The sequence below is a fragment of the Rhodnius prolixus genome, unplaced genomic scaffold (assembly GCF_049639745.1).
Source record: "Rhodnius prolixus isolate KJV_2025 unplaced genomic scaffold, Rpr scaffold_6, whole genome shotgun sequence".
Taxonomy (NCBI): Eukaryota; Metazoa; Arthropoda; class Insecta; order Hemiptera; family Reduviidae; genus Rhodnius; species Rhodnius prolixus.
In genome coordinates, this window is record NW_027411634.1 from 30,194,223 (window position 1) to 30,221,039 (window position 26,817).

The 26,817-nt window shown below is 30.9% G+C and overlaps 3 protein-coding genes across 16 annotated transcripts in view; 1 reads left to right on the forward strand and 2 right to left on the reverse strand.

The window, feature by feature from the left end:
* Positions 1-1,559: 1,559 nt before the first annotated feature.
* On the reverse strand, positions 1,560-17,461 carry LOC141460995 (uncharacterized). Of its 4 annotated transcripts, none has more exons than XM_074141570.1 (10): positions 17,326-17,461; positions 15,225-15,308; positions 13,435-13,852; positions 9,149-9,565; positions 8,126-8,678; positions 7,163-7,285; positions 6,202-6,386; positions 5,965-6,117; positions 4,846-5,001; positions 1,560-2,655 (listed from the first exon to the last, which is right to left on the reverse strand). In XM_074141570.1, exons 3-10 carry the CDS (start codon positions 13,831-13,833, stop codon positions 2,620-2,622), a joined length of 2,022 nt encoding a protein of 673 aa, XP_073997671.1. In that variant the 5' UTR covers positions 13,834-13,852; positions 15,225-15,308; positions 17,326-17,461; the 3' UTR covers positions 1,560-2,619. The 4 variants fall into 4 exon arrangements, with proteins under 4 accessions (XP_073997671.1, XP_073997672.1, XP_073997673.1 ...); XM_074141571.1 differs by having other exon boundaries at positions 17,303-17,426; XM_074141572.1 differs by lacking the exon at positions 17,326-17,461 and adding an exon at positions 16,932-16,952.
* On the forward strand, positions 10,254-25,715 carry LOC141460999 (Golgi to ER traffic protein 4 homolog). 9 transcript variants are annotated; one of them, XM_074141590.1, is made up of 10 exons: positions 10,254-10,648; positions 10,746-10,942; positions 17,900-18,064; positions 18,188-18,266; positions 18,356-18,447; positions 18,528-18,664; positions 20,235-20,373; positions 20,585-20,725; positions 22,058-22,203; positions 24,982-25,715. In XM_074141590.1, the coding sequence occupies exons 3-10, from the start codon at positions 17,940-17,942 to the stop codon at positions 25,110-25,112; spliced, it is 990 nt and encodes a 329-aa protein (XP_073997691.1). In that variant the 5' UTR covers positions 10,254-10,648; positions 10,746-10,942; positions 17,900-17,939; the 3' UTR covers positions 25,113-25,715. The 9 variants fall into 9 exon arrangements, with proteins under 9 accessions (XP_073997691.1, XP_073997682.1, XP_073997686.1 ...); XM_074141581.1 differs by having other exon boundaries at positions 10,260-10,648; positions 18,353-18,447; XM_074141585.1 differs by having other exon boundaries at positions 10,260-10,648; positions 17,909-18,064; positions 18,353-18,447.
* A 112-nt stretch (positions 25,716-25,827) lies between these two features.
* Positions 25,828-26,817, reverse strand: part of LOC141460998 (QRFP-like peptide receptor) — a 245,397-nt gene continuing 244,407 nt past the window's right edge. For 2 of the 3 annotated variants that reach the window (XM_074141577.1, XM_074141579.1), the window contains 2 exons: positions 26,186-26,324; positions 25,828-26,097 (listed from right to left, as the gene is read on the reverse strand). In XM_074141577.1, the coding sequence (XP_073997678.1) occupies positions 26,038-26,097; positions 26,186-26,324 (199 nt within the window). In that variant the 3' untranslated portion in view covers positions 25,828-26,037. Of the gene's footprint in view, positions 26,098-26,172; positions 26,325-26,817 lie in introns of all 3 variants that reach the window. The other variant, XM_074141580.1, reaches the window with a different exon arrangement.

Genomic DNA, 26,817 nt, shown 5'->3' on the forward strand with positions numbered 1-26,817 from the left:
TAGATAACTTCACTAATCTCGCCAGTTAACGTTTGGTTTTAAGATGTAAACAAATTATAATTATTTGGCAGTCTAGACTATTTACTAGCCTGATATGCATTACAAAAATTGTAGAATCTTTACAAGACAAACTGATTCTAACAAGACCTAATAACGCATACAGAAGTACGTGACTAACTCTCGCGATTCCTCTTTCAGGATGCAGCAAGACTAAGCTACAAACGCGAACGAAACCGGTTTTAATAACAAACGCACTACTCGAAACACTCCTACATTATGGTTGCCACTGCTCAGGCCTGTACAGATGTTCACGTGTCCATTGGGATAATTGCTAGTAACACCAATACGATTGCAGACGTAATTATGAAGAACTAAGAATGACTTAAAACCTACCTTTTTAACAGAAACCCACAAATAGTTTCGTAATATCCAATTAACTAACCGGTAACTTCTTATCCGTTCCTGCTCGATTCTCAGCATCGATAACCAGATCAACTTGTTTTCAGTAAGTTACTGGTATAATGCTGCGTTCTGTCAACATCCTAGAAAATGGAATTGTGATAAATACACGTGCTAAGGCCAAGATTTTAAACCTTTACTACTCTACTGCATAGTACAGCTTATTATGCAGCATAAATTGTTTTCGATGTGTTGAATATAATTCGAGCTGAATATAAGCTGATATTCAAAAATATGCCTAAATTCACTCAATAAAGTCGGGTTTGTTCTCGCGTAAATATTTTTATGTTCTTTGATATTTATTGTTTCGCAAGAGTCATTACTGCAAGTTGATTCTCTCGAGATTTTAAGCTGTGTTCTTATAAATTGATGAGATTTCTCCGACTATTTCAAAGTTAGCATTGATATTGTCCTTTGTTAAAAAATTAAATTGGTCAGAATAAAGGAAATTATATCCACGATTATTTAGTTAGTCTTAGCACGAATATTTATTTTACCCCTGTCAGATTTTGGCCTTTCATCCATTATCAGAGGTGATTAATCAGTTTGGTGTAGAGATTTACTTAACTTAGGTTACCGTCTGTAACGGATATTATCCAGCACTACGGACTTAACCACATTTTCAACAGCATCCTGAGACCCTGAACTCGGTAAATAGTGCGAATATTGTAGTTCACTTAACCAGAGTAATGTGGCAATTTTTGATAATGACAAGAATATTACAAGCGCGTTCTATAGATGTACAGATGTGTTAGATAGATGTATTGATAATTAGAAACCTAAATATTGCAATTATTATATAAATTATTCTCGTTAGTTTTATTATCTGAGTCTTTTCTTTAGAAATACAAAGTAAGTCGAGAGGCATATGAAAAGTCGGGTCAGCCTTTAAAAATGAATTTCCTCAAAACTAAAGAATAAATAGAAAGTTTGACCATCGCTACAAAACGGACACTAGATGTGTCTGAAAAGTCGTACATTAAGACAATTTTAAATTTCTTTGTAATTCATCAGTAATTATTCAACAAAGTTTCCTCTGTATAAGTATCTGAATTTAAAAAGCAAGTTTTATTGAGGAGTTTTCTTTTAAAGAAGAAGAATTTTTTTTTTTTATCTTCATCTTGTTTTTAATGTTGACACTTGTTCTTTATTATTGTAGTGTATATATATTTTTATTATTTTTTTAAATCAGCACTTAAAATTTATCTTTTCAATACAATCCAGTAAAATATTACGCTAATATACTTCCTTTAAACACACAATTAGGCTCATTTTAGTTTTAATTGCATCTTTTTTTCTTTTTTTTTAAATATAACTTATTTTACAAAAAAAATTAGTAGTCTGTTTGCGTTGTACAAAAAAATATATTTATATATAATACATGAACATATAGAAAGGGCTTAGAATATACTACGATTTTTTTGTTTTGTTTTAAATTATAAATAAAAAGATTTAAAAAGAAGGAATTGGGATAAAAGTGAAATTTTTTCTGCTTCCTATAGGCATCACCTGGGGACTCTACTATGTACAAGCAAAATATTTAACTGTGACTTTACTATTTTGTCACACGTCCACCACCCGGCTCGCCTGAATATATTTTTTCTTACTTTGGAAACTATTTTTATTTTTTTTTTTCACTAAATAAAAAGTAGTGAATTCATACAAATTCAAAACACACAAAAAATACTTCATTTTCGAATGTGTTAAAAAAAAAAAAAAATCGTAAAAACTAATCCAGATCGTAACTAATACACACAGCCCGTTCGAACTATCACATACTTATTAAAATGACAATACTTTGTATCGTTAAATTGGCAGAAAAAAATCTCGTAAACAATAATTAAAAAAAAAAAAAATTGTGTTCTTTATTATTATTATTTAAGCTACCAGGCCCGACGATGATATGAAGGTTTTCTTTTTAGTAAATTTCATATCTATATTTTGAAAAATGTATGTATATATTTACAAATTTTTTGGAATTATTCCAAAGATATAAATAAAATAAAAAGAAACGTAAGATTAAAGTTTTACAGATAGGTACGTGCGCAATAAATTTTGAACCTTGCTCCATAATTGGAAGGCTTCTTTTTATTGATTAATGTCTTGAGTCTTCTATAAAATAGCTTCTTTTTCCCTTTCTTGTTTCCACTCACTGCTGGATTAAATAGACCTTTTTTCCAATGTGGATTTTGATATCTAAAACAAAAACAAAAAAAAAGCAGTGTCATAAATAAAATAAAGATTCTAATAAATATTTTGTTATTTCAAGAGCAGAAACAAAATACAAAGCATATGTAATTATTATTTATTAGAAGAACTAATAACTCCAGCCGGTAACTGAAATTGACTAAACCAGAACTTCTTTTAAGGAGTGTGAAGAGCCTCAAGCAATGTAAGGGAGGAATAAGTATGGAAAAGGTGAATGTATTTTTGTAGAATAATTTCGAGTTGGCAATTTACACTAAGAAAAATTTAGCTTTCTCAGTTTATTTTGAATTGTTTGCAAATCTGAGTTATTATTATTTTTTTTTTTAAATCAACCAATTGATAAAGAGGGATGGATGTAAGCTGTGTATTCGAATAGAGGGATCATTACTGTTTGCAGCTTAAGGTCAAACAATTTAAAATTCACTAGGAGGAAAAATAAGCTATAAGATATGCTCTGGAAGGAAGGGATTAAATAGCTACAATCTTATTAAAAAGAAGGGTAATCGGTATCCGCAGTATAGTGGAGGATCCATTCACGGATAACCCGGGTTCGATTCAATCAAATAGATACAATAAAAAGCAATAATATATAAAAATCCTGGTGAGAACGGCATTTCTTTAAAAAAAAAACTCTCTTCGTTTTCTTTTACTTCGAATTTTTAACGTATGATAGCTTTAATGCAGGTAGATAGATAGATAGATAGATAGATAAACTTTTATTTACACCATAACTTTAATGCAGGTTCATTCTTACAATTAAATGGACAAATGGAAGCTAAATTAATTGTTCATGAATATAATTTAAACAAACTGGATAGGTCTTCAACTGAGTAAGTAGACCGTTTACAAATGCTTAAGACAATTTATGAAATTCAAACCGAAACTATTAATTCGTCAAATGGCATCATTTTATTCATCCTCGCTAATATTAAGTGCGAATTTCCTAAAATTCAGTAAAATGACTCTAGAGTAGTAGCCCCCTAAAACTGCGCTTAAATAAATATAAAGTGCAATTAGTTGTACAAGTTTCGAGAAGAATGGTAAAAGCGTTAATCGTTTCGTTTTCGGCAAAAGTTCAAATAAGTGGTAAAACCACTTAATAATGTGATCGTAGAATACTTTAAGAACTAAGTATCGAAGCAAAGTAAATATTAAGTAAGAACTGCCTGCAACTTCAAACACATTCTATATTCTAAAAATAACTTTTTTCAGAACTGCCACTTTGCTGAATGCTTCTTTTTTTATTTATTTTTTTCGAAAAAGGCACCAACGAATTTCTCTACTACACATACACCACACATTATGTTCGTTAAGGTTTACATCATTTATTTAAAAGATTTACCCAGGAAAAATAAATTAGAGGCACCTTAGGGAAAGGGGTTGGTTAGCCATTGCTCTAGATTGTACTTAAGTGTAACGTACAGTTTGTACATATAATTAAAAAAAAAAGTTGGTTGTGCTGCTAATATTTCAAGTTTAAAGGCAAATCCGTCAAAACTACACCACTTTACAGAATTGATTTTTCTATTAAATTTTTGATATTCAGAATTATTTCATTAAAGACGATTAAATGGATTCATGTTAGAAGAGGTGGATATTATTAGTATTACATCTTTTATGTTTTATATTACAAAGGGAAGTTAAATGTCCAGAAATGTATTCATAAATTCCTTAGTAGGAAGTTCTTAGAAATTATTTTGATAAAAAGTTTTTATCTGAATTACTTTTTAGGGAAAATTCATTTTGATTACTTTGAGGTGCATTACTAAAATATTGTTATAAATCAACAAGAGCAGAATAGTAGCAGTAACAAGCCATGTGAATATTAACACCAGAGTTTTTCTGCATTTATTTAATGAAGAATAAAAAAAAAAAACCCAAATGTGGCGTTCCAACCTTACAATTCATAAACCCTAATTATATAAATGAGGAGTACCCTCTAGCTAACTGAATATTAGCAATAAATAGTAAATCAATCCATGAAGTAATCATGTAAAATCTTGTATTTAAAAACGGGCTAGTATTAACTCGAACATATAACCACTTAGGTTATATGCATATATCTCGAAAAATATATGTTTATTTGTGGTGTTCGTGGATATGTCCGGACTCTCTATCAACAATTAATTTGAGAAACGTTGTTTATCTTAAACAATTAAAACAAAATAATTATTTAACCTGACTTAATTTGATGTGATTAGGGCATGTTGCAATAAATGTTTCGTTATCCAGTTTCCAATTAGAACTTATTGCACATCCGTAATGAGCTCTGCTAGGGCAATTCCTAGCTACGCAACCCACACAAGCGCCAAATTCGCAACATCTGCTACATTTCTGAAATATAATAACTTAATTAAACATAACAATCAATCTTTAATGATAGCGCTTTAGAAAAAAAAGGTGGTGATGGAAAGAAAATTATTAATAATTATATTTCATTAATTAAACAATGAAATTAAGTTTTAACGATATTTTTTGTTAAAGTTGTCTTCTCTTTATTAAATTTACATATCTGAACTGGAATCCTTGCATCGTTTGCAGTATCCCTTCAAAATAGTAATTTTATTAAATATTGTCCGTCTATCTGTTTAGCAGAATGAAGATATTTTCAACAGTGAAATAGCTTTTTCTAAAATTCACGACTCTACTCAGGTTAGGAACTATTCAACAATTATTTATCTTTGCTTTAAGCGAGTGTTTAATAAAAGTTAGAAGCTGCCTATATTCCACTCGCACTAACATGTGTATATTGTAGCTATTTCGGTGCTGTGAATCTAAATAGGTGCGTAACAACTTTATCTTTTGAATTAATTTTTTATTTTTCCTACAGTTGACGAGAGAACCTGTAGTACCCCCCCCCCCCTACAAAACATGTAAAACCTTTTCAACAAATTACTACCATATGATTACGATGTTTTCCAAAATTATCCAAAATTTTGTTCCTTTATTATAAGAGGTATACCCAAAACTTTATATCTTTTCTCAACTATTTTGGCCTATCCAGCTACCAGAAAACTTGCCAACGCCTCAATGAGCCAACTCGTAATCACTACTACTTATACTCGTACTTTTTTAACTATTTCTTTAAACTACCATAAGTAAAATAAAATTGAGTTTCAAATCAAAATATAAACTATAATGCGTCCATAGAATCGGGATGGCAAGTAAAAACCGAGTGAAAAATACACGAGGGTGTGAGAACGTCCTAAACATAAAATGTTTAACAATAGTTAAGATAAAATTAATCTTTTTATTTTATATTCCTTTATATTTATTAATAACAGCATAACCACTGACCGTCACAGACGCTGCAGCAACAGCTTCGCCAAGTCCCACAAGGTGTTGTCCAAATAGTAAGACTCCTGGTGCCCACAGTGCACATTTTTCATGAACCCAAACTTCTGTTTCACCAGGTAAATCTGTTATCATATGCTGGTGACTCTTTCTTATCTACAATTTAAATGTCATTATTATTTATAAGTGCTAAAAAAAGAAATAAATAAAAAGAATGCTTATGATATGTTTAAAAATTACCTTTTTCGTAAAGCTGACAACAAATTGATCGGCCACCCCTGCCGCTCTGAGGCTTAGTTGCTTCCCACCACCTCTTTTCTTCTGCTCTGCCGCCACTTCTTTGTCAGATGGACTTCTCATATCTGTTTCTTCATTCGGGATAGTTAAAATGTAAGGGCCGAATAAATCACCTGCAGGTTCGCCACCTTAAAAAACAAAAAAAAAATCATTAAAAAGTCTGTCAGTATTAAAACTATAGTTAGAGAGACATAATAATTATTTTTAAAATTATATTGATTCAATATTGATTCTAATTGTTTTTCATTAATCTGAACTAAGCACTTTAAAGCGATATTTTCTAGAGATGACAGCCTTGATTGGTCGATTCACATGTTTCAGAGCAGTCTATCCATTCTACCAAACGCCTCTCAAACAAAGGATTTCAAAAAACCGTGCGTCAAACGTTAAAATATTATTTAATCATCGAAGAGATCAAAAAATTAATAACCCTAGAACTCCAAATGAGGGAGATTCTCATAAGTATAATATCCAGCATTTATTAAGATTAATTAACAAAAATTAACTAACTCAATCAACCCTAATATTTCAGCTGTTTTTTCACCATAATAAAATAAGTCTACCAAAAAATGGTTTGTTAGGTGATCATAAATTCTATACTTTTCACTCTAGCGACAACAACAAATAATAACTGTAACTTTATTCTCTAATCACCTTTGGAGGGGGTTATCAGTAACTCTCGTTACTGATAATACTGTCCATCTCCGGACGGACAGTCACATTAAGAAGCTCCTAGGAAGAGAAAATTTAAGAAACAGCAGCTGGATTCGAACTTGTGATCTCCGCGTTTGGATTCAGCACGCACTAACCGCTCAGCTAATCTCTTCTCTCGCTTATTATTATTACAATCATTAATTAATAGAACTTTATATTAACAATAATCATAATAATAAAATAGGCTTACCTAAACCATGTTCACAATGCGCCCTCAGTTTGCAAAATACGCAGACCCACGTGACGTCGGCATTATGTGAATTGTATTTACCAGCAAGAGTACTATTGTAAAGTCCTGTTCCTCTCACACGACCTAAATGAGTGAGGTTAAGTTCAGTCAGTGATGAGTGTATAAAAACATGAAATATAAAAATTTTCTATTTTCGATGCGAACCCTAGAGTAAGAAAACACTTCCACACTAGTTATAATTTTTCTACTAACAAAAAAAATAAAAAAATTATACGTATAAATTTCTATAAGTATTTGAAATACAAACACCTGAAATCAAGAAACAAACATAACACTAATAACTAAGGTTGATTTAAAAATAAAAATCACAAAAAGAATGACATTAAATGATTCCGTACCAAACACTGACTTAAAAAAAAACATCCTCAAATCGCCACATTATTAACTTACACAAAAAATAGTAAAACTGAGGATAACTCTTGATTTCTGGACTGCAATTATAGAAATAAATTAATCTAAACCTTTTTATTGTGTGTACTCCTTATTCCTTCAAAAGTACACATTAAAAGGCTGAATGAACTAAACAGATAAATATAAAATATGATTTTGAATCTTATTTTGTATATATGTACGATTTAGCGTATGGGGAATTACTGTACAAATAAAATTCACGCCAAACCCATGACTGTGGGATACGGAGCGCTTTAGTGCGCGGCCGGAGGTAGCTGCTTTGTAACTAATAATGTGTCTTAGGTTCGGCTTAAAGCAGATTTACGTTTAAAATTATAATAACACTAATAAAGTATGAACTTCTATAGTTGACCTATGTAAATGTTAATTTGTAAATTTACTTGTTCACAAAAAAAAAAGATAACAATGACGAAGCAGATATTAAACATAGAGTGGTTACATAAAACTATTACACGATAAATTGTTAAAAAAATAAAAAGTTTTATCATGTACCTTCCACAACTGAGTGATGTTTCCTCCTGTGGGAAGATTTGTCTGTACCTCTCTCCCTCTCCTCTTCATCTCTTGCACTACTACTATTCACTACACTCACATAGTCTGGTGCCTCCCTGGTCCCCTCTAAATGTATATAAGGTCCTCTCATTCTCCCCACTACAACACTAGAATCGTTCGATGCTTCCTTCGAAATTTTATCTCTTGCCTGTTTCTGCCTCTTTGCCTTACATTCGGCAGCTTCTCTTGCCCTTTTATTAAATTTCTTCTTTTTTTCCATTAACTCGGAGGATTTCCTCTGTTTGGGTTTAGCTTGGGCCCTTTTTTTAGCATTTTTAGCAGCTATAGCACTGGATGATGCGTCCGCAGGTGGTGGAGTATCAGAGCTTAATTTGCTTTCATCGCCTGGTTCCACAATTCCAGCAAACATTTTTTCTAACTCAGATTCAACTTCCATAAAATGGCTTTCCTTTCCTGGTGCTTGTTGATCTGAATTCTCCTTTGACACTGCTTTCTCCTCTACAGGAGATTTGTCCTCCAATATGGCTACTACCTAATAAAATAGAATTTCAAGCTTGATATAAACAAATTTTATCAACAGTCATCACTGAACAAGTTTAACGATTTTTGATTGTATCAGAAATAATGGGGTACCTGCATTTTAAATTTTAGTAAAGATATTAGCAAAAATATTAATACATAAAACATTAAGTTGTATGAACCCCTATGGTCATTCGTAATCCAGGGAGTACTATCCAATATTGTTAGAAAGCTTTTAAAAAAATTAGAAGGGCTCCGAAGCAAGATCCTCTAAGGATTAATCTCTTTCACACCGAAAAGAATAAAATTAAGGAAAAAATTTAATATCTGGAGTTAATTTATAGAACATTAACGCATATGAAACTAAAAAAGGTAAACTCTTTAAAAGTGAAAGTGGAATAAATGATTTTTCACTTTAACACAAAAAAAATTCTTGAATAATAATATGGATTTCTTCAACAAAACACAATATTCATACACAACCTTATCATCAGTAAGAACTGGTGTCCTTGATGCATTGGTAACAATAACAGAAGCTTTTACAGGAGTCTCAGCTTCTCCTTGGAACATATTTTCCAACAGAGATTCCACATGATCTGCTGGTGGTTGTCCTTGTATCTTAGAAGATGCACTGGATGCTGCAAGAGGAGGTGCAGAAACAGTAGCAGTACTTGTAGAAGATGGTGGAGATCCAGCAACTGAAGGAACGGGATCTAGCACAGCAGGTACAACTGACTGTGGTTGAGACGGTGGAGACTGTGGTGTTGGTACAGCCACTTGCTCAGATGGCTCGGTTTTCACGACGGCAGGTACCTTGCTCTCAACAGGATGACTTGGTGTTCCTTTACTCTCAGCAGGAACTCCTTTGCTTTCCAAAGGTGCAGGAATCCCCACTTCCAACTTAAAAACAATAAAAAAGATTAAACCAGAAAAAATATTTAAAATATATGTAATATTTTCTACATAATAAATAATAAACAGCTCATTGTCCGGCAATGGACACTTGTCTTAAAGAGAACATTGCCCGAATGCTAGCAATGCTGAGAGATTTTGATCCATTCCGTTCGTAACTCTAATCATAGATAGAAATATAGATTGAGAAAGACAAATAGGCATTAAAATCAGAAAATATTTTTGGGATTCAGTTATCAATTTTGAAATAAGTATTTTTCATTATTAGTCAGAAAGTGAGCAAAATTATCATTGCCAATTGGCAAAAAAAAAAAAAAAAAAAAAATTTGGATACCAATTGTGCAGGTTCTTTGAAGTGCAACATTCAACATATTCAAATGTAAAATAATATTTTTCATTAAGGTGTTGACAGTAACATTCGTATTACACTTCACTCAGTTAATTACAACTTCTGCAAATTAATTAAGATGTAATTTAAAATCAACTTAAATAAGTAATTATATTCATCCACTCTTTTGAAGTATTAATGCTACATACAACCTAACAGATGTTACGAAAAGGTGATTGTGATAATTTTAGCACTTTAAGTGTTAATACTAACCTACACTCGTTCGGTAATTGTCTTTTTTTGTTTTAATTTACTTTTAGAGATAAAAAAAAAAAAAATGAATGAATGAGTTCAAAAGATGAGGAATAATTTAAAGAATAAAAATCGACAGGATAAAAAGAGCACTCATTTTAAATTCAAACTCTGAAGCTTGTCAAGAAACTGTTGACAACCAATACAGCAATTAATAATTAAAACTTCTGTGTAACTAAAAATTCTTGCTGATAACTTTTGAAAAATGTAAAGCAAAAATAATGTTATTTACTTTAATACCTACTTCACAAAAAAACAACAAAAAACAGGAAATCGTGAATTTTTGGCTCATACAGCTCGTAAATAATATCCAGTGCGCATGAGCTAACTGATCAGTTTTTGTTTATTTTTTATTACTGTCAAGAGAAACTTCCTAAGTAACCTCTCCAAAACAATACGTTTCTAGCATTTACAAAAAGAAAAAATAATTGGTAATTAATGGTTCTTTATTTTGCTCATGAATTGTGGAATAACTTAATATTATTTTTTTTCTTCTCTAAATAATATATTTATTGTTTTTTTGATTAGGGAACAGATTTTATATAAATGTTGGCGACTTTCCTTTTAAGGGTAGATGCTACACTTGTCAAGATTTTGAGCGTTACATCAGACTACACAATAAAAGGAAGTAAATAACAAAGTAAATATAAACTACACAGCAACTTTAGCTTTTAGATAACTTCATACAAATGAATGTGAATTAATTTGAATGTACTTATGCCCAGGTAATAGCTCATTTTATGATTAGACTGTATATATTAAAATGTAGAAGCTGTTTTTGAAGGATAGAATATTTTAATTTCATAAAAATGTATTAATTGAGATAGACAGAAAATTTAGTTAGAAAAAACAACTTATTACGCAAAAGCCAAAGTTGCTTAGGATAAATTTTATTGAGTTATTGATATTGTGAAAAAAAAGTTGTGGAGTGTGCACCGTTATCAAGTGCAGACGATAAGCTGGATCCTCATTAACAAATTATTATGAAAACTTGATATGATGTTTTATTCCTTTAAGAGAAATTTCTTAGTTTCATTGCAATAAGCGTATAAACAATCTTCGTAAAAACCATGTTAATTCTTAATTTTTTCTCTAATTTTGAGTTATTGCATTAATCTCAACTGAGATTAAACTTAGTATTACATAAACTAAACATGTCAATGAAGAAGGGAAATATAAATCTTTGTAGATTGTGAATAGCCAATAAAAAATTAATAATAATAATCAGTTAATTTTAACCTGGTTTACTTTTATATTTACGGATCCATTTTGACTTTTCGTGTCTTGGTTTACCACTATTCTACAGTACCTACAGTAAAATGTCAGTGACAGATAATATTACAGAACGATTATTATAGTTATAAATTGGACTTACAAATTTGAGCCTGAGTGAGGTTCAAAAAGTTGATGAACTTATTAAAAAAAAAATACATGCGAAGCTTACAGGATTCTAATATTTTTGCATCCTACGATACATATGCTATTTTTTTTTTTGATAATTTTCGTTATAACTTCAATCGTTTCAAATCTTTTTTTTTAATGGGTTTTTTGACTTTTAGAAAAACCTAACCAAATCAGACGAAGCGAATTCTATTACGAAGGTTAAGCTGGAAAGCACAGACGCGTGATTATTTGCAGAAAAAATATAGAATTGAGCTTGTGCGTTGTCATGATTAAAGCAACTATGACTGCTTTTTGCAAAGTTCGATTCTCACAAGTTTTGAAGTTTCGCGGCATGAAACAACTGAGATGTATTCGTCTTGCACAAGGAAATTGATTTTTTCAACATAGAAATCTTCAGTTGACGATGAGGAAGGCTTTTGTAATTATTAACTGATCCACGCCCATCTGGGTTATTTCGTTGCCAATCTCTTCTCAGGAAGTTACTTTGGTAAGTGCTATGGGCAGGCCATAGAGTGTTACTCGCCTTCCAGGCACAGGTCCTACCCCTCATATATCAATTTTTTTTAAAAAAAATTTTGTATTTTACTTTAATCATGAATTTTTAATTCAAGATTTATTGGCTTTTTCTGTACGTAATTTTTTCATTTATTATGGTTAATACTTCAAAGTCCAAAGTCAACTCTCCTCGGTCAGTTCCGAAGAAAATTGCAACAACTTCTCAGTTGTACGGCGCTAACATTTCTAATTATTAAAGACATAAACTTCTCAAAATCGAACAATTGTAGCAAGCCCAAACTCGACAACTCGTTTATGAAATTATTTTCTTACGCGACAAGCATGTTCTATCTAGATTCTTCACAATCAGAAACTTGACTTCAATAGATGTTTTTCTATTTTTGTAAAAATCACACAATTTTCCTTATATGTTACACAAAGGATTTTGAACTTAATTTTAGCATACATATATATATACAGGGTGTTTCAGGGTTAAGTGTCCTAACTAAAAATATGAATTTAGGACCTCAAAACAAGAAAAAATTTTCCTATGAAGGTATGCCCGTTAACGCTAGTTGGAAGACACTATTAATTTTTTTAATTATAACCTACCTTATAATTCATAAAATGGAAATCTTTAAACGTGAATATCTCACAAAAAAAGCGTTTGCTGGCATACTTTCATTGGAAATTTTTTTCTTGTTTTGAGGTCCTAAATTCATATTTTCAGTTAGGACACAACCCTGAAACACCCTGTATATATATGTATATATATATTAAATTTAAAATGTCTTAACAAGATATTCTATGCATGGAGCTTTAATAAGGCATTTTTAATATTCTTGTACATTCTGACTGTGATAGATGGGAAGATTTGACTTTCTGTTATAAAGACACAAATCACTCTGACTGACCATGTCAGGATACTGATGTACAAACCCGTTAAGTTTGTGGAAGTCAAAATTAATTAATACTTTTGAAATTAGCAACCTTTTAGGGTCCAACCAAATAAAAAGTATTTACCGTAAGATAAAATCGTGTTTGTTTTATTCGGGAATTTTTATTTTGACATTGAATTTTGAAATAGAGCACTCATTGGGCAAATAGAGCCATAATTCAAATTTATAACAATTGCAAATCATGAAGTTTAGATTATTTGCAATCAAACAATGTTTTTTAAATTACTTTTTCGACGAACCCGTCAAACACTTCATAAAAATACTTGAGAACAACAAATGATTAATAGTGATATAAGTATACCACTATGAGATTTCAAAAATTCCTTTCCAACACTAAAATAGAATTGGAAGCATCTTACCTTAACTGCTGTGTGTGGATGCGCGGGGAGCCCTTTATACTCCATCTGGTATGGAATTGGTGGCATTTTGTTTTCTTGAGGTACAAACTCCAACGCATGTTGTCTTCTTTCTTCTTTAGGTTCAATATCTGGTTGTACCAAAGGGTTTGGGGCAATTACGCTAACAGCTGGCACCTCTTTAACTTGGCCATTTACACCAGCTTCTCCATTATGTTCTGCTCTGGATGACGTTAAATCAATACCTTCTGATTGGGGACTAGGCGCACCAAGCATCATAAATGGCTTTGCTTGCCACTGTCCTCCAAAATATGCAGGCATCATTGGAGGCCATTGCCTGCGATGTGCTCCAGGGGCTGGCACTGTTGGAGGCAAATAACCTCGCCCAGGAGTATCAGACATTTCTTCACCCAAACATTACCTAGTGAAATCAAGTTGTACTTTAGTATTACCGTAGTAATAATTCAATCATCAAATTTACTTTTACATTTTTTCACTTAATATCTTCAAAAATACGTATGTAAAAAATTATTGAATGTATGGGTCACGTAGCCAACCACTTCACTATTATGCAACAAACGACATTAGCTCTATCATCTACATAGACTGCAACGACAAATAATATGAAGTGTACAATCGCATAAATTACTAAAAGTCGAGTTATGGAGAGAAATCTCAAAACCAAAATAAAGCCCTCACTGTTTTAGACTGTGGAATAGCAGACGGTACTTGGGGATTATCCCGTCGACCTGTGTTTAGATTGTTTATTTTGGAAATGGCGCCAAAGGATTAGCGCATTTTGGCGAGCGTAGGCAGGTTGACGGAATAATCCGAAAGTACCTAGCAGACCTAATTAGGACGGAGCAAATCACTTGAATTTTTTTTTTCAAACCTCGGAAGGTCCCTCGCAAAACTACTGGTTATAACTCGGCTAGCGGCCGACTGCGATTTCACCATTGTCAATTCTTTGAAAACTCCAGTAAAAACATCCCTATACCTCGAAGCAATATTTTCAATCAGTAGGTTCGAAAAACTAATTCGAAGCCGTGTTATTAATCCCTCTCTCTTAACGATTTCCCTAAATGGAAAAAGATAACTCGAGCCACTTGCTAAGCTAGAAAGCTTGGTAATCTTAGCGGTAAACAAATCGTCCACATTTATAAGGATGGTTTTACAACCCATCCCATTTACCTACCATCCCTCCTCAGCACCAAAAACTTATTTTCTTAGTAAAAATAATACAAGTCAACTTTTTACAGCTTTGTGTGTGTAACGTTACTGTGAAACAATTAAGATAATTGTAGCAATCATTTTTGAGAAAATATTTGGAATGCGAATCCCGTTTGATATGGTTTTGGAATCGTCTCCAAACTCAGAACTTCAGCGCCACTTTCAATTGTAAAATAAATGATACCATAAATTGCATACATTAAAGCCTTTACCAATCCATCCATATTCACTTAGAACTTAGCAAAACATTGAACTCTGTTAACATGTTAAGGAAGGAACCTTCATTAAATTGAAATGGCATTTTAGAGGTCTATCAACCCCCTCATTCAAAAGTGCCACTAATGGAATTTTTCCATGAAAATTTTTGAAACAAATGTTTTAGATCTAAATGAATGCTTTGAACAGATCTTTTTAAGAAACTCTTAGAAGCCACTATCCAGAAAAGAAAAAAATAATGCAAAAAACTTTTCATTGAAATACTACTTGTGGAATATGTAATTTCAGTTTCAGTTTTTGTTTTTGCTTGAGTAATCTTTCTTTTATCGCATTTTTAGCTTACTTACTTGCGGTGAATAATTACAGAAGTGTAATAATTAGCTCCTTTAAATTTTTTTCTCACATGTTTACAGCATGGATTCCAGCAGTACCTTTAAAAAAAAATAATAAAATAATTTAATTAGTATGTAACAGTAAATTAGTGACGAAATTGTAAAAAAAGTAAAATTAAATTCAAGTGGAAATTCTTTTTAAAAGCAAAATAGAACTCAATTGAAATTTACTTCGTCCCAGATTCAATCACTTCAAATTATCAAAGGACTGAGAATGAGACAAAAAAAATTAATAACTTAAAAAAATGTAATGTATACAATGTATATTTAATTGGAATATAGGGAACAAGAAACAGCATGAAATAACAGTGGGGACCTTTTAAAATACATAGATTCTTATATATTCATCGAATTTTAGTACAACAGATAATTCAATTTTGTGTTAAAAAAGAAATTGAAATCACTATCACAATGAACGTTAACGAATTTCAAGACTGCAATTCCTTTACAAAAAAAAAAAAAAAAAAAAAAAAAATTAAAAGAAGGCAATTTGTTTTTAATGCAGAATATATATTTTAGAGATACTATAAGGCAAAATCTCAGGATTTAAGATTCTGTTTCTTACACTATAATGGCTTTTCCCAATCTCTTTCCACTTGACGTAATTCAAATTAAATCTATTGAGTACATTTTTTGCTAGTTGCTCTTGCTTTTAGTATAATTTTTGATTGTTTTTTAAAAGAATATACATACGTACTGGGTTAAATATGACTTCATATTGTATTTGTATTTTCATGTATTAAAAAAAAAATCGTAACGGCAATATTACTCGCTAACATTCATCAAAATTAAATTCTGTGCAATATATGAAGGTTCGGTTTTGAATTTTAATTAGAATAGAAGTAATAGAAATCAACCCTTATACAACTGTCCTACCGGACAGTTTTAATTCTTGTTTCTGTAGTTACCTAAGAATTAAGAAATATTTATTGAATGTTCATAAAAATGTTTCTTGCATGATAACTTAATCTTAAAAATAAATTGGTGACTTTTATTTCTGAAGGATTAAAAACAGAAACAAAAAAATTAAACAAAATAGTTCGGACCATTGCATTACAAACGAGAATTAGTTCATTTTCATAAAAATAGTATTATGTTTGAAAAGGGAGTAGAACAAGTACAAGATGAACGGATTCAGTTAAAATATTTCTATATAAATATAAGTAAAGTTAGGCAAAACGGGTTCTAATAAAGAAACGTAGCAAATATTAGAATTACATGCTTTTACTGTATTGACAGAATTTTTAAGTAATGTGGCAAAGTAAATATTGACAGAATTGGTAAATAATGGAACACTGAAAAATACTTTTCAACAATACTTTCTATAAGCATGAGATATTTTAGGGGTTTTTGCAAAAAAAATATGCATGCTTTTTGTGTTGTGTGATAGAGATATATTAACAATTAAGAATAAATTAAGCAATCGATGCTGTTGGATACAGGTGTAATAATGAAATTAGTTTTTTTTTTAGTTCACTCTAACTGGGAGTAACATAGACACTTTCGACTATTTTAACTAAATAGAAATTTAACCGGAAGAAACCTTTAATTTAATAAAACAAAAAACCCTTGATACATCAGTAATAAAATGGTAACTAGTAATTAATCAAGTCATTAAAATAATACATAATGAAAAATAATACGTGAACACAAATTTTTTACCTCTGGTAAAGAATATTCATTTAAAAAATCTATTTAGGAACTTATTTAACAAAATATTAAAATTTGAATATTCACATAAAACACATTTGTTTTTAAATACAAATAAGCCGCCTTAGGGAAACACCTGCGATGTGGGCATGTTGTTATGTACGATTTGCTTTGTTTCAAAAAAATGATACAACAATTTTTAAACTGTCACTAAAACTGAAAATAGGCTCTAAATAAATGGGAAATAAATCATTATTCTAGATAAGATATACACTAATGAGATGGACCCCCATGAGAAACATGAGTTTTCAATAAATAAATGTTTACCATTTTATTAACTAAGAACTTACGACATTCTTTATAAAAATAAAAATATTACTTACTTCAGTAAAAGCACTCTACTTACTTTCTGAATCTTTAACACTGGTCGCAATTACAATAATAATATTGTTCAAAGTTCACAACTGGGAACAAACGCAAAGATTAACTGTCATGGCGGCTAACATTATTGTTGTAGTTCTTATTCTCATCACTATGCTGCATTATTGTCGAAATAACCCAGAGCTCTGAATTTTTAAAAAGTTACTGCATTTTGTTAGTTAATTCTTTCGTGACGGATTCGCAATTTTATCACTATAAAAGTAACACTTTTCTGCCAAGTAAGGTAAAATGAATTTATTTTTCGGTTTATTTCGAAAGTTAATAATAATATCACTTTCTCATTCATTTATGAACACATTATTTTTTATCTTTTGATCTATTAATTTATAACTTGGAAACCATTTATAAGAAACGAAACTTTGTTTTTATTTATTTAGCATAGCAAGTTATGAATTTCCACAGACAACTTTAATGCTCATTTATTAAAAGTCTGTGAGTAGCTGTAGCGATATTAATTTTTTGTAACATTTTATTTATTTCGTTTTAAGTTAGCAAGTTTTAAAATATGACAAATCTCAAATTTTATTTAACACAATCAGCCTGCGCAGGGCAACACTGCCTTAATGGATTATAATTATCATGGCTGCAAGTATGTCTTTAAATAAAGTGCACGGTGTATCGAGACTTATTTATAAGATTGAAAACTCAATTAAAAATGGAAACTACTATGAAGCTCATCAGATGTATAAAACTTTATACTTCAGGTACTTTATTGTTTTCATTTTTCGTAATGTACTGAAAATGTGATAATGCAGTTCACGATTCATATATTTTATCACATAGTTAATTATTGTTTGTGTCTTATGAATGTATATTTGAAACTTTAGGTACCTATCCCAGAAAAAATATGTTGAGCTCCTAGATTTATTGTTTGAAGGTGCTTCGCTACTACTGAACCATGATCAGGTAAGTATCCATCAAAACTGGTTGCCATTTTGCGGTTTTTAGGAAGTGAGTGTTTTACTGATTTTATTAATATATTTTTAATTTAGCAGGCAAGCGGAGTCGATTTGGCAAATTTATACATTGAAGTCCTAGTCAAATCTAACGCATTACCAAATGAGGAATATATTAGGAAGCTATCAAAGTCAGTGAAAGTGAACAAATAGGGATTTATGTATTTATAATAAATTTATTTTTTGCTTATTATTATTATTATAATTTTAGGTTATTTAGTTTAATTAGTCCTGGCGTACCTGAAAGAGATAGTTTCTTATCTTCGGCGGTACGATGGTCTATGAATGAAGAGCATAAAGGAGGGGACCCTCTATTACATCAGGCAGTTGCCCAGATTTACTGGAAAGGTATTAATTTGAATTTATTTTTCAATCAAGTTTCAGTTTGTATTTGGACAACATTTATTAAAAGTATTCCCGCGCATTTTACAAACGATTTTTTGTAGCTTTCTTCGGTTTGTTCTACTTTTTGCTTGTAGCTGCTTATATGGATTAATATCTTTTGTTTAGCAGTTAATGTGTGCAGTGCTTTTAATAAAGCTCCATAAAAAGAAAAAATTATAGGTGTTATTTACTTTTTAGTTCGTTGCTATCAGATTTTCCTCTGTTGTCAGAGCTTTGCCTCGTCAAGGTTTTATCTAATCAAATTCAAATTTGTGACTAACTGGATTTGTAAATAGAAATAATTATTTGAACCTGTTAGGTAAGCTCTGAAGATGTTCAAAAAGCAGCTTAAGGAATTACATTCTTTATTATTGCATGTCACCAAGAGACATTGCTATAATCAGATAATTGCTGGATTTACCATAGAATCCTTGATGAGAAGGCTCTCACTGACCCATCTTCGGGCAGTTTTTGGTTTTTTTCACACTTTGTAACGTACTCACCAGGAACAAGATCTTTGTCAAGGGTCAGCTGTTTACTAGACTCTAAAACGTTACCTTAGGAATTCTTTAAACATTTTTAATGGGAAGAAAGATTTGCGTTGGCGTCTATGCTTAGATAAAGAAGGAGACTATGCTGAAAGTAGTTGGGGAGTTCGTTTAATGTGTGTGCAGATACATAATTTTGAGAATCAATTTAAAGTTAACTCAGAACTGCCCCTCGTTTGGAAATCTAAACCAATCAGAGTGAAGAAAAGTAGCTTGCTGTAACAACAAAACTGTCTTTGCTTGCGGACCAACCATTTATTTTTAAAAAAAATATGCTTTTTGCTTATAGATCGTGTTATTCGCCTATCTCTGGGCACATAGGTTGTTGAAACCTTTTAAGGGTTTCACTTAACGAACATTGTTCTTCGTAATCTCATAAAATGTATATTGTATGATGAGAAGAATTTAGAGGCATGTTCAGAGATTTTTTTGACGATCAATTAATTTCTCCAGTCAGGTATCATTGGTATCCTTCTGATGAAGCTTCTGATTATTTACAATAGATATTAGCTTATGTTGTACACTAATGAATAAAACGCGATAAAATTTATAGAATGTTAGTTCATATAGTTGCAGAAGGAAAGTAGAATGAATTTAAATTTCATACAAATGAGCCATACTACTCTTCAAATTTTTCTTATCTTTTTTTCATTCGTCCTTGACCTGAAGAAGTACAGTAAGTTCAAATCTGAAATTATGATTTTTATTTAATTTTTTTAAATCGAGAAAGTTATTTTTTATGTAATATAATTTTTTCATACATATTTATTCTTGGGGTAGTACATTTATTTCTGTTGTCATCACTGGTTTTTTTGTTACACATTTTTTTTATTTTCCTAGATATCGCTGAGAACTGAATCACAAGTGGCTCAATGCCGATATCTATTTTTTGATTTTGGAATATAATCTTTATACCTTCAGGAAATTGGATTTAATATTTGGACATTTAATTTTAACTTTTGTCTTATTTTTTAATATTCTAACAGAAAAGAATTATGTCATGGCTAGAAGACATTTTTTAAGATCTTATGATGGTTCTGGTTTCGGTACAATGCTGGTTGAACTCCAACGATCCAGCGGTTACATTGCTGAAGTTGATCTTTTTATTGCACAAGTCGTCTTGCAGTAAGTACCGCAGTCTTTTAATTAATTAAATTAAATTTATTAAATTAGAATAAAGAATAGTTGAGATTTTTTTATTGAATCAATTTTATTTAATTTTAAAATAATCTTGTAATAGTAATAATAATAATTGTACATGTATAATAAGTAAATTATTTTTATTCATTGTTAGTTATAATATTATATAATATCACTCAGGCTATTACGTTTCCAGGTGCCTTTGTTTAGAAAATAAGAAGACAGCAGTAATCACATTTCAATGCTACACCACGCAACACCCTTGCATAAACATGGGCCCACCATATCTTCTTCCTTTATTAAATTTTATTTGGTTTCTTTTGAAAGCGGTAGACAGGTATGTGGTCTTTACATTATTATAATGTAAAATACTTTTAGTATAAATTAGGGAAGAGTAATTTACTATCGGTCCCCGCTCTTTTGGAACTTGGTTTGAATAGCCTAGATAGATAGTGTCATACCAAGCATGTATATATTTTCGCTAGGCTGCTAATTAATTTTGGGGATTTTTCTTGAAGAATGTCACTTTTCTTGAAAGAGGCATTGTAGGGTTGAGACCTGGTTGTGTTATCCATAACCACCGGCTTCTTTTGCCTCTCTCTTCCCAGGTCTTCGCTATAAACCTTGGTTCAGTTGTTTTATCACCTAGGATACTATTGGGAGAGTAATCTCACCTGACATCAGGGAGTGGGAGGATATTTTTTAATAGTGATACAGCATAACCTGATTATGAACACACAAACACGCAAGAAGTAGTACAACGTTTTGGTATTTAAGTAGTTTCTTTAGTTTAATGAATAGAAAGCTTAATTCATCTTTAAAAATGATTTTCGATAATTGAAGTTACGATTGAGTAAATTATTCGACCACTTCTGGGAATGAAAACTTGTTCGTTTTATTTGGGTATAGGCATGTTATGGAGTAGGGAGCAGCATTAATTGTTCAGTAATAAAGTATTACCTTCGTAAATGTTAAAAATTATTCAGCCAAATATGAGAAAAGAAATGAAAGCCATTTGGAACAAACTCGAATCAAATGAGTTGTACTGCACGCCCTACTCTGTAGTTTTTGTTTTTTGCGGTTAGGAGGGGGTGATTAATATCAAATCAGTTTTGTATCACCAAAGTTTATTTTCATTTAATATTTTTATTGAATGTGACATATCTAAAATAATGTATGCTTTTCATTAGTTATCTTTTAATATCACCTTTTAATGTAGAGTTTCGCAAAAAGGATTTTGCAGTCAAAATTCTTCTTTAAAAGGACAGTTCATGCAGACAGTTGTTCGTTATCAATCCCGATTCTTGTAAATTATTTATTTGCTTTCATAACTTCCTTTCGAGAGTGCTAGGGACACGATTTAATTGCTGTTTCAACTTCAAACTTTAGTGAATTTTAGCATCACATTGACATATTAAGTTTCTTATTAAATGACAAAAAATTAACTGTATTGAAACTCTTAATTCTGCCTCATAGATTTCCTTTAAACTAAAGTTTATTGTTTTACTCCAAACTTTATATAATTAAATAAAAACTTGTACTATGGATCTATTGTAAGAATTTATTAATAATATTTCTTTTGCTAATTTTGTTATAAGATTTACCTGTTAGAAAAGATTCATCTAATGCTATTTTTTTAAAATAATTTTAATTTATTTATTTTTTCTAGTGGTAGATTGGCTGCATTTACAGTTCTATGTGAACAGTATCAGCTGAGTATAGAGAGGGATCCTTCTTACACACATTACCTAGACAAAATAGGACAAATTTTCTTTGGTGTTCCACCACCTCAAGTTAGACCTTCAGGGTTTTTAGGTATGTGTAGTATATGGCTAGATTAATCTTATCGGTGTTATTGCTCTAATAGTGTAGATAATTAAATGTCTTTTAGATGAATAAAATATCAAATAACTATATTCTGCTTTAAACTCTTCCCAGTATCTGTTTAATTCATAGATAAATAGATACAATTAAGGCCCTATACTATCCTGTCAACTTTTATAAATACTTTTCTTTAACGAGGGCCTATTAATGTTATATACAGGGTGTCCCAAGCTATATGGATAACGACTTTTTCTCGGAAACTAAAATAGCTAGAAAAAAACTAAAAAATACGTGTTCCTTTAGTTTTTTGTTAGGAATCCAAATTTACTTCGTAAATTTTTTTCGGTGCTTCCAGAAGCGAGGTACAGGCACCAACTTCATTTTTTCAAATAGGAAGGTGCAGTTTTTATTTCAGAAATAGATTCCTCTATTTTTTTAAAGAAAAATTTACTGGAACGGTTTTTTTCTGTGAGCGATATTTTAGAAGTTATGAATGAAAACATGATTCTTATAAGAAATTTCAAAATGATAATATAACGGTTTTTTGATTGAATAAGAAGAAAAGTACTATTTTATCATAAATTTTACTCCTCATTAATATTGCAGATCATGCTCGAAATGGCCTCCACAATTAGAGATGCATAGACATGCACTTTCCTGCCAATTGCCCCTTACTGCCAAAGAAGTACATTCGGCTTTAACCGAGTTACAGGCATCTATTATTCTCTGCTTTAGTTCATCTACAGATGCAATCCCTGCTTGATTCTGATACCTAGATTTAGAAATGCTTTTAGGTAAGCAGAAATAAGGAAAGAAAGAAAAAAGTTATGAATAATCACCTTTTTTTTCAGGTATCCCCAAAGGAAATAGTCCGTAGGTGTCAAATCCGGTGAACGAGATGGCCACTGAATCGTCCCCATGTCGATATAATACCATGAGGCATGTAAAGAGATATCTCGATAGGCAATTTGATGGGCATGTTATATCGACACGGGGGCTATTCAGTAGCCACCTCTCTCACAGGACTTGACACCTATGGACTATTTCCTTTGGGGATACCTGAAAAACAAGGTGATTATTCATAACTTTTTTCTTTCTTTTCTTATTTCTGCTTACCTAAAAGCATTTCTAAATCTAGGTGTATCAGAATCAAGCCGGAATTGCATCTGTAGATGAACTAAAGCAGAGAATAATAGATGCCTGTAAGTCGGTTAAAGCTGAATCTATTTCTTTGGCAGTAAGGGGCAGGAAAGTGCATGTCTATGCATCTCTAATGGTGGAGGCCATTTCGAGCATGATCTGTAATATTAATGAGGAGTAAAATTTATGATAAAATAGTACTTTTCTTCTTATTCAATCAAAAAACCGTTATAATATTATCATTTTGGCATTTCTTATAAGAATCATGTTTTCATTCATAACTTCTAAAATATCGCTCACAGAAAAAAACCTTTCGAGTAAAAGTTTCTTTAAAAAAATAGAGGAATCAATTTCTGAAATAAAAACCCCACCTCCCCATTTGAAAAAATGAAGTTGGTGCCTGTATCTCGCTTCTGGAAGCACCGAAAAAAATTTACAAAGTAAATTTGGATTCCTAACAAAAAACTAAGGGAATACGTATTTTTTAGTTTTTTTCTAGCTATCTTAGTTTCCGAGAAAAAGTCGTTATCCATATAGCTTGGGACACCCTGTATATAACATATATAGGTTATATAGGTTTATAGGTGAACAGCAACAGATTATGATTGTTTCAGTACTATATATTATCCATAAAATTGTTATAAACACTTTTTTGAGTTGGAAAATTGTTCCACAAAACTTTACCATAAACGTCACGTAACATGATCCTATTTGGCTTTCGCTCAAACTAATGCTTTCGTAAGATCTTCTTTGCATATTTGATGGTAAAAGAACATAAAAGAGTAAAAACTCAAAAGGATGGGAGGGCCTCAAAGAAAGCCCTTGTGCCTTCACTATTTTTTTTACTTCTTTCTCATAATACGAAGCATTACCGTGCACATGTACACTGTAGATTACAGATTTTCATTTTTTTTTTTTGGAAATGTACGTTTTGTAAATCCCTAAATTAAAAAAACTAGTTTAACTAGATTGTATGGCCTGTGATCAGACAAATTTAAAACATCTTTTATTTCGAGTGAATAAACAAATTTTCAGAATAACTTTTTGAAAATCTTATCAACTTTTTGGAATCAAGTTTGTTTGCAACTATTTAAAATTTGTACCTTAAAATTCGATTAAGGTTTTTTTTTGAGGAGGGGTGGGTGTGTATAGACCTCCCACTAGAGAGTGCTACTTTGATAAATGAACGGAATTATCTTATCTATAGAATTGTGTGATATTAACATTTCTAGATTCAAGGTAATTCCTCTCCGAAGTACTATGTTACTGAATGGTTGGTCTTCTTTTTACCGTCTCTCGAAAATGCTTCCTACGATTTTCTGACAACTCCATACGTTCATTTATCTACGCGAAGATAAGTTACTTTTGTTCGTACCATTTTATAGAAAAATTTGCTTTAGGGAAGGCCTGGGGAAGAGCGTAGGTAGGCTTTCCCCTCGAGACATTTGATTGTGCTGCACATTTTTACATGCCGTGTATTTTTGGTAACTGTTTTTGTTATTTAAGTTCAGTATATGCAGAAGTGTGTAAGTGAGAACCTTGTGAGTTGCAGCAAGAGGCTGTCGTTTACATACATACATATATATATTTAAGTAATTCGCGAAATAGTGTTAATGAAATATTTTTCAGGTAATTTATTTCATTCCTTGATGAATGGTTTAGAAGATTGTGGTTCCAGTGATGATGAACAAGGTCGAAGTAGAGATCAGAGTCCGCATGGGAGTGCATCAACCACGGTTGTAGATAACGATTTAGACTGAATTTATTATTTTCAATTATTTATTGTAAAATTTTGTACAGGAATGTCACCTCTTCACAACACATGGCCATAATGTTTCTATTGTACATTACTAATATTAATATTTGTGTATGACCAAATGTTTTAATTTGCTCTAGTTTAAATATTTTAATTATAATTAATTTTTTTCTTGAAACTAAAAAAAAACTCAGTTTTCAGAGTGGTAACTCAGTTTTCATATTAGAATATTCCCATTCTTAATACGAATAGCTTCCAAGATTTAATATAATTTTTTTCCCATCTCTTTATGTATCTTATTTCAATGGTTATATTTCTCTTTTTAAGGGCACATTTGTTAGTGTACATTATTGAACTTACGTTACCGCAACTTTTTCTAACCGTGATTTTTGTGCATTATTTTTGCCATTTATTTATTATTTAACAAAAGATTGTAAATATATTTTTAATAGAATATTTTTAAGTAAAACAAAAAATTTAAAGAGATATGAATGTTGACTGTACTAGGCTTGATATTCTTTGTTTTGAATTAAGGACTAACGTTCATGTAGTGTAATTGTCCTAAATTGTACATAGCTATCTAAATATATGATCATTTATTACTTAATTTGATATTCAGTCTTCTTTTGATCTTAGAAAACATTAAATCCTAATCATCAATTTTGATGTGGCTCTCGCAATCTTAAGTTTTGGAATTTGAAAAAAGTACTAGCTGATGATTAAAAAAATACATATATTTATTAAATATGAAAAGGAACACAGATTTCTACAATTTGGAAAAATTATACAACAATAAATCTACTGACTTTTATGTATAATCACAATAGTATCTTGGAAAGTATGAGCTTTTATTTATTAATCTAGGACTTAAAATTGGAAAAGTTAATTAATCTAGAAGGAACATTAACAAAGAATTAATGTACAATATATTACAAAAAATTGTTTTCTCTTCTTGAATTGTAATAAGCTTTTCTTTTCTTGGAAGATTTCTGAAATTAAAAAACAAAAAATTAACAGCAATAAATAATTTATGGACTTAAGAAAACTGATTACAAATAACATACTCCCTTAATTTACATAGTTTATTAGGGAGGTAGTCCTGGTGTGAGATACGGAAAGCTGTCTTCTTGGAACTTTCCTTCTACAGCACAAAGCTTTAGAGAAACTTTCTCTGAAGTTTTTGGACATGAATCCATAAACTAATGGGTTGACACAACTGAAAACAAATCATTAAATTACATGTAATGACTGCTATTTTTCGAATATTGCATTCTACATTTAGGATTTTCTTTTTGTATTTATTTCAATTTAAGACCTCCTCCGCAACAGACCATGTGTTGTCGCTATGGGCAATGATCGTCGCGGGGGATGGTAACATGAACGCCATATTGTAAGTGATCCAGGGTTTGATTTTGAATTCATGATATCAGAGAGCTATATCAGGAGAATTCCATCACATGTATGCCCTTAAATCACGAGAATCAAAAAATCACACGAGTTTCGGGAAATTGTATGCCCTAATGAAACCCAGAAAAGAAGACGATGAACGTATATATACTTCGATAAAAACTATTTTTACACTGATGATAAACTTTGCTTCTTCAGTTCAACACATGAACAAATTGATGCTTACAATAAAGAAGAGAACTGCTCAAAAATAATTAAATTATTTATATTATTAATTAATAATTAAATCAAATATTTGGATA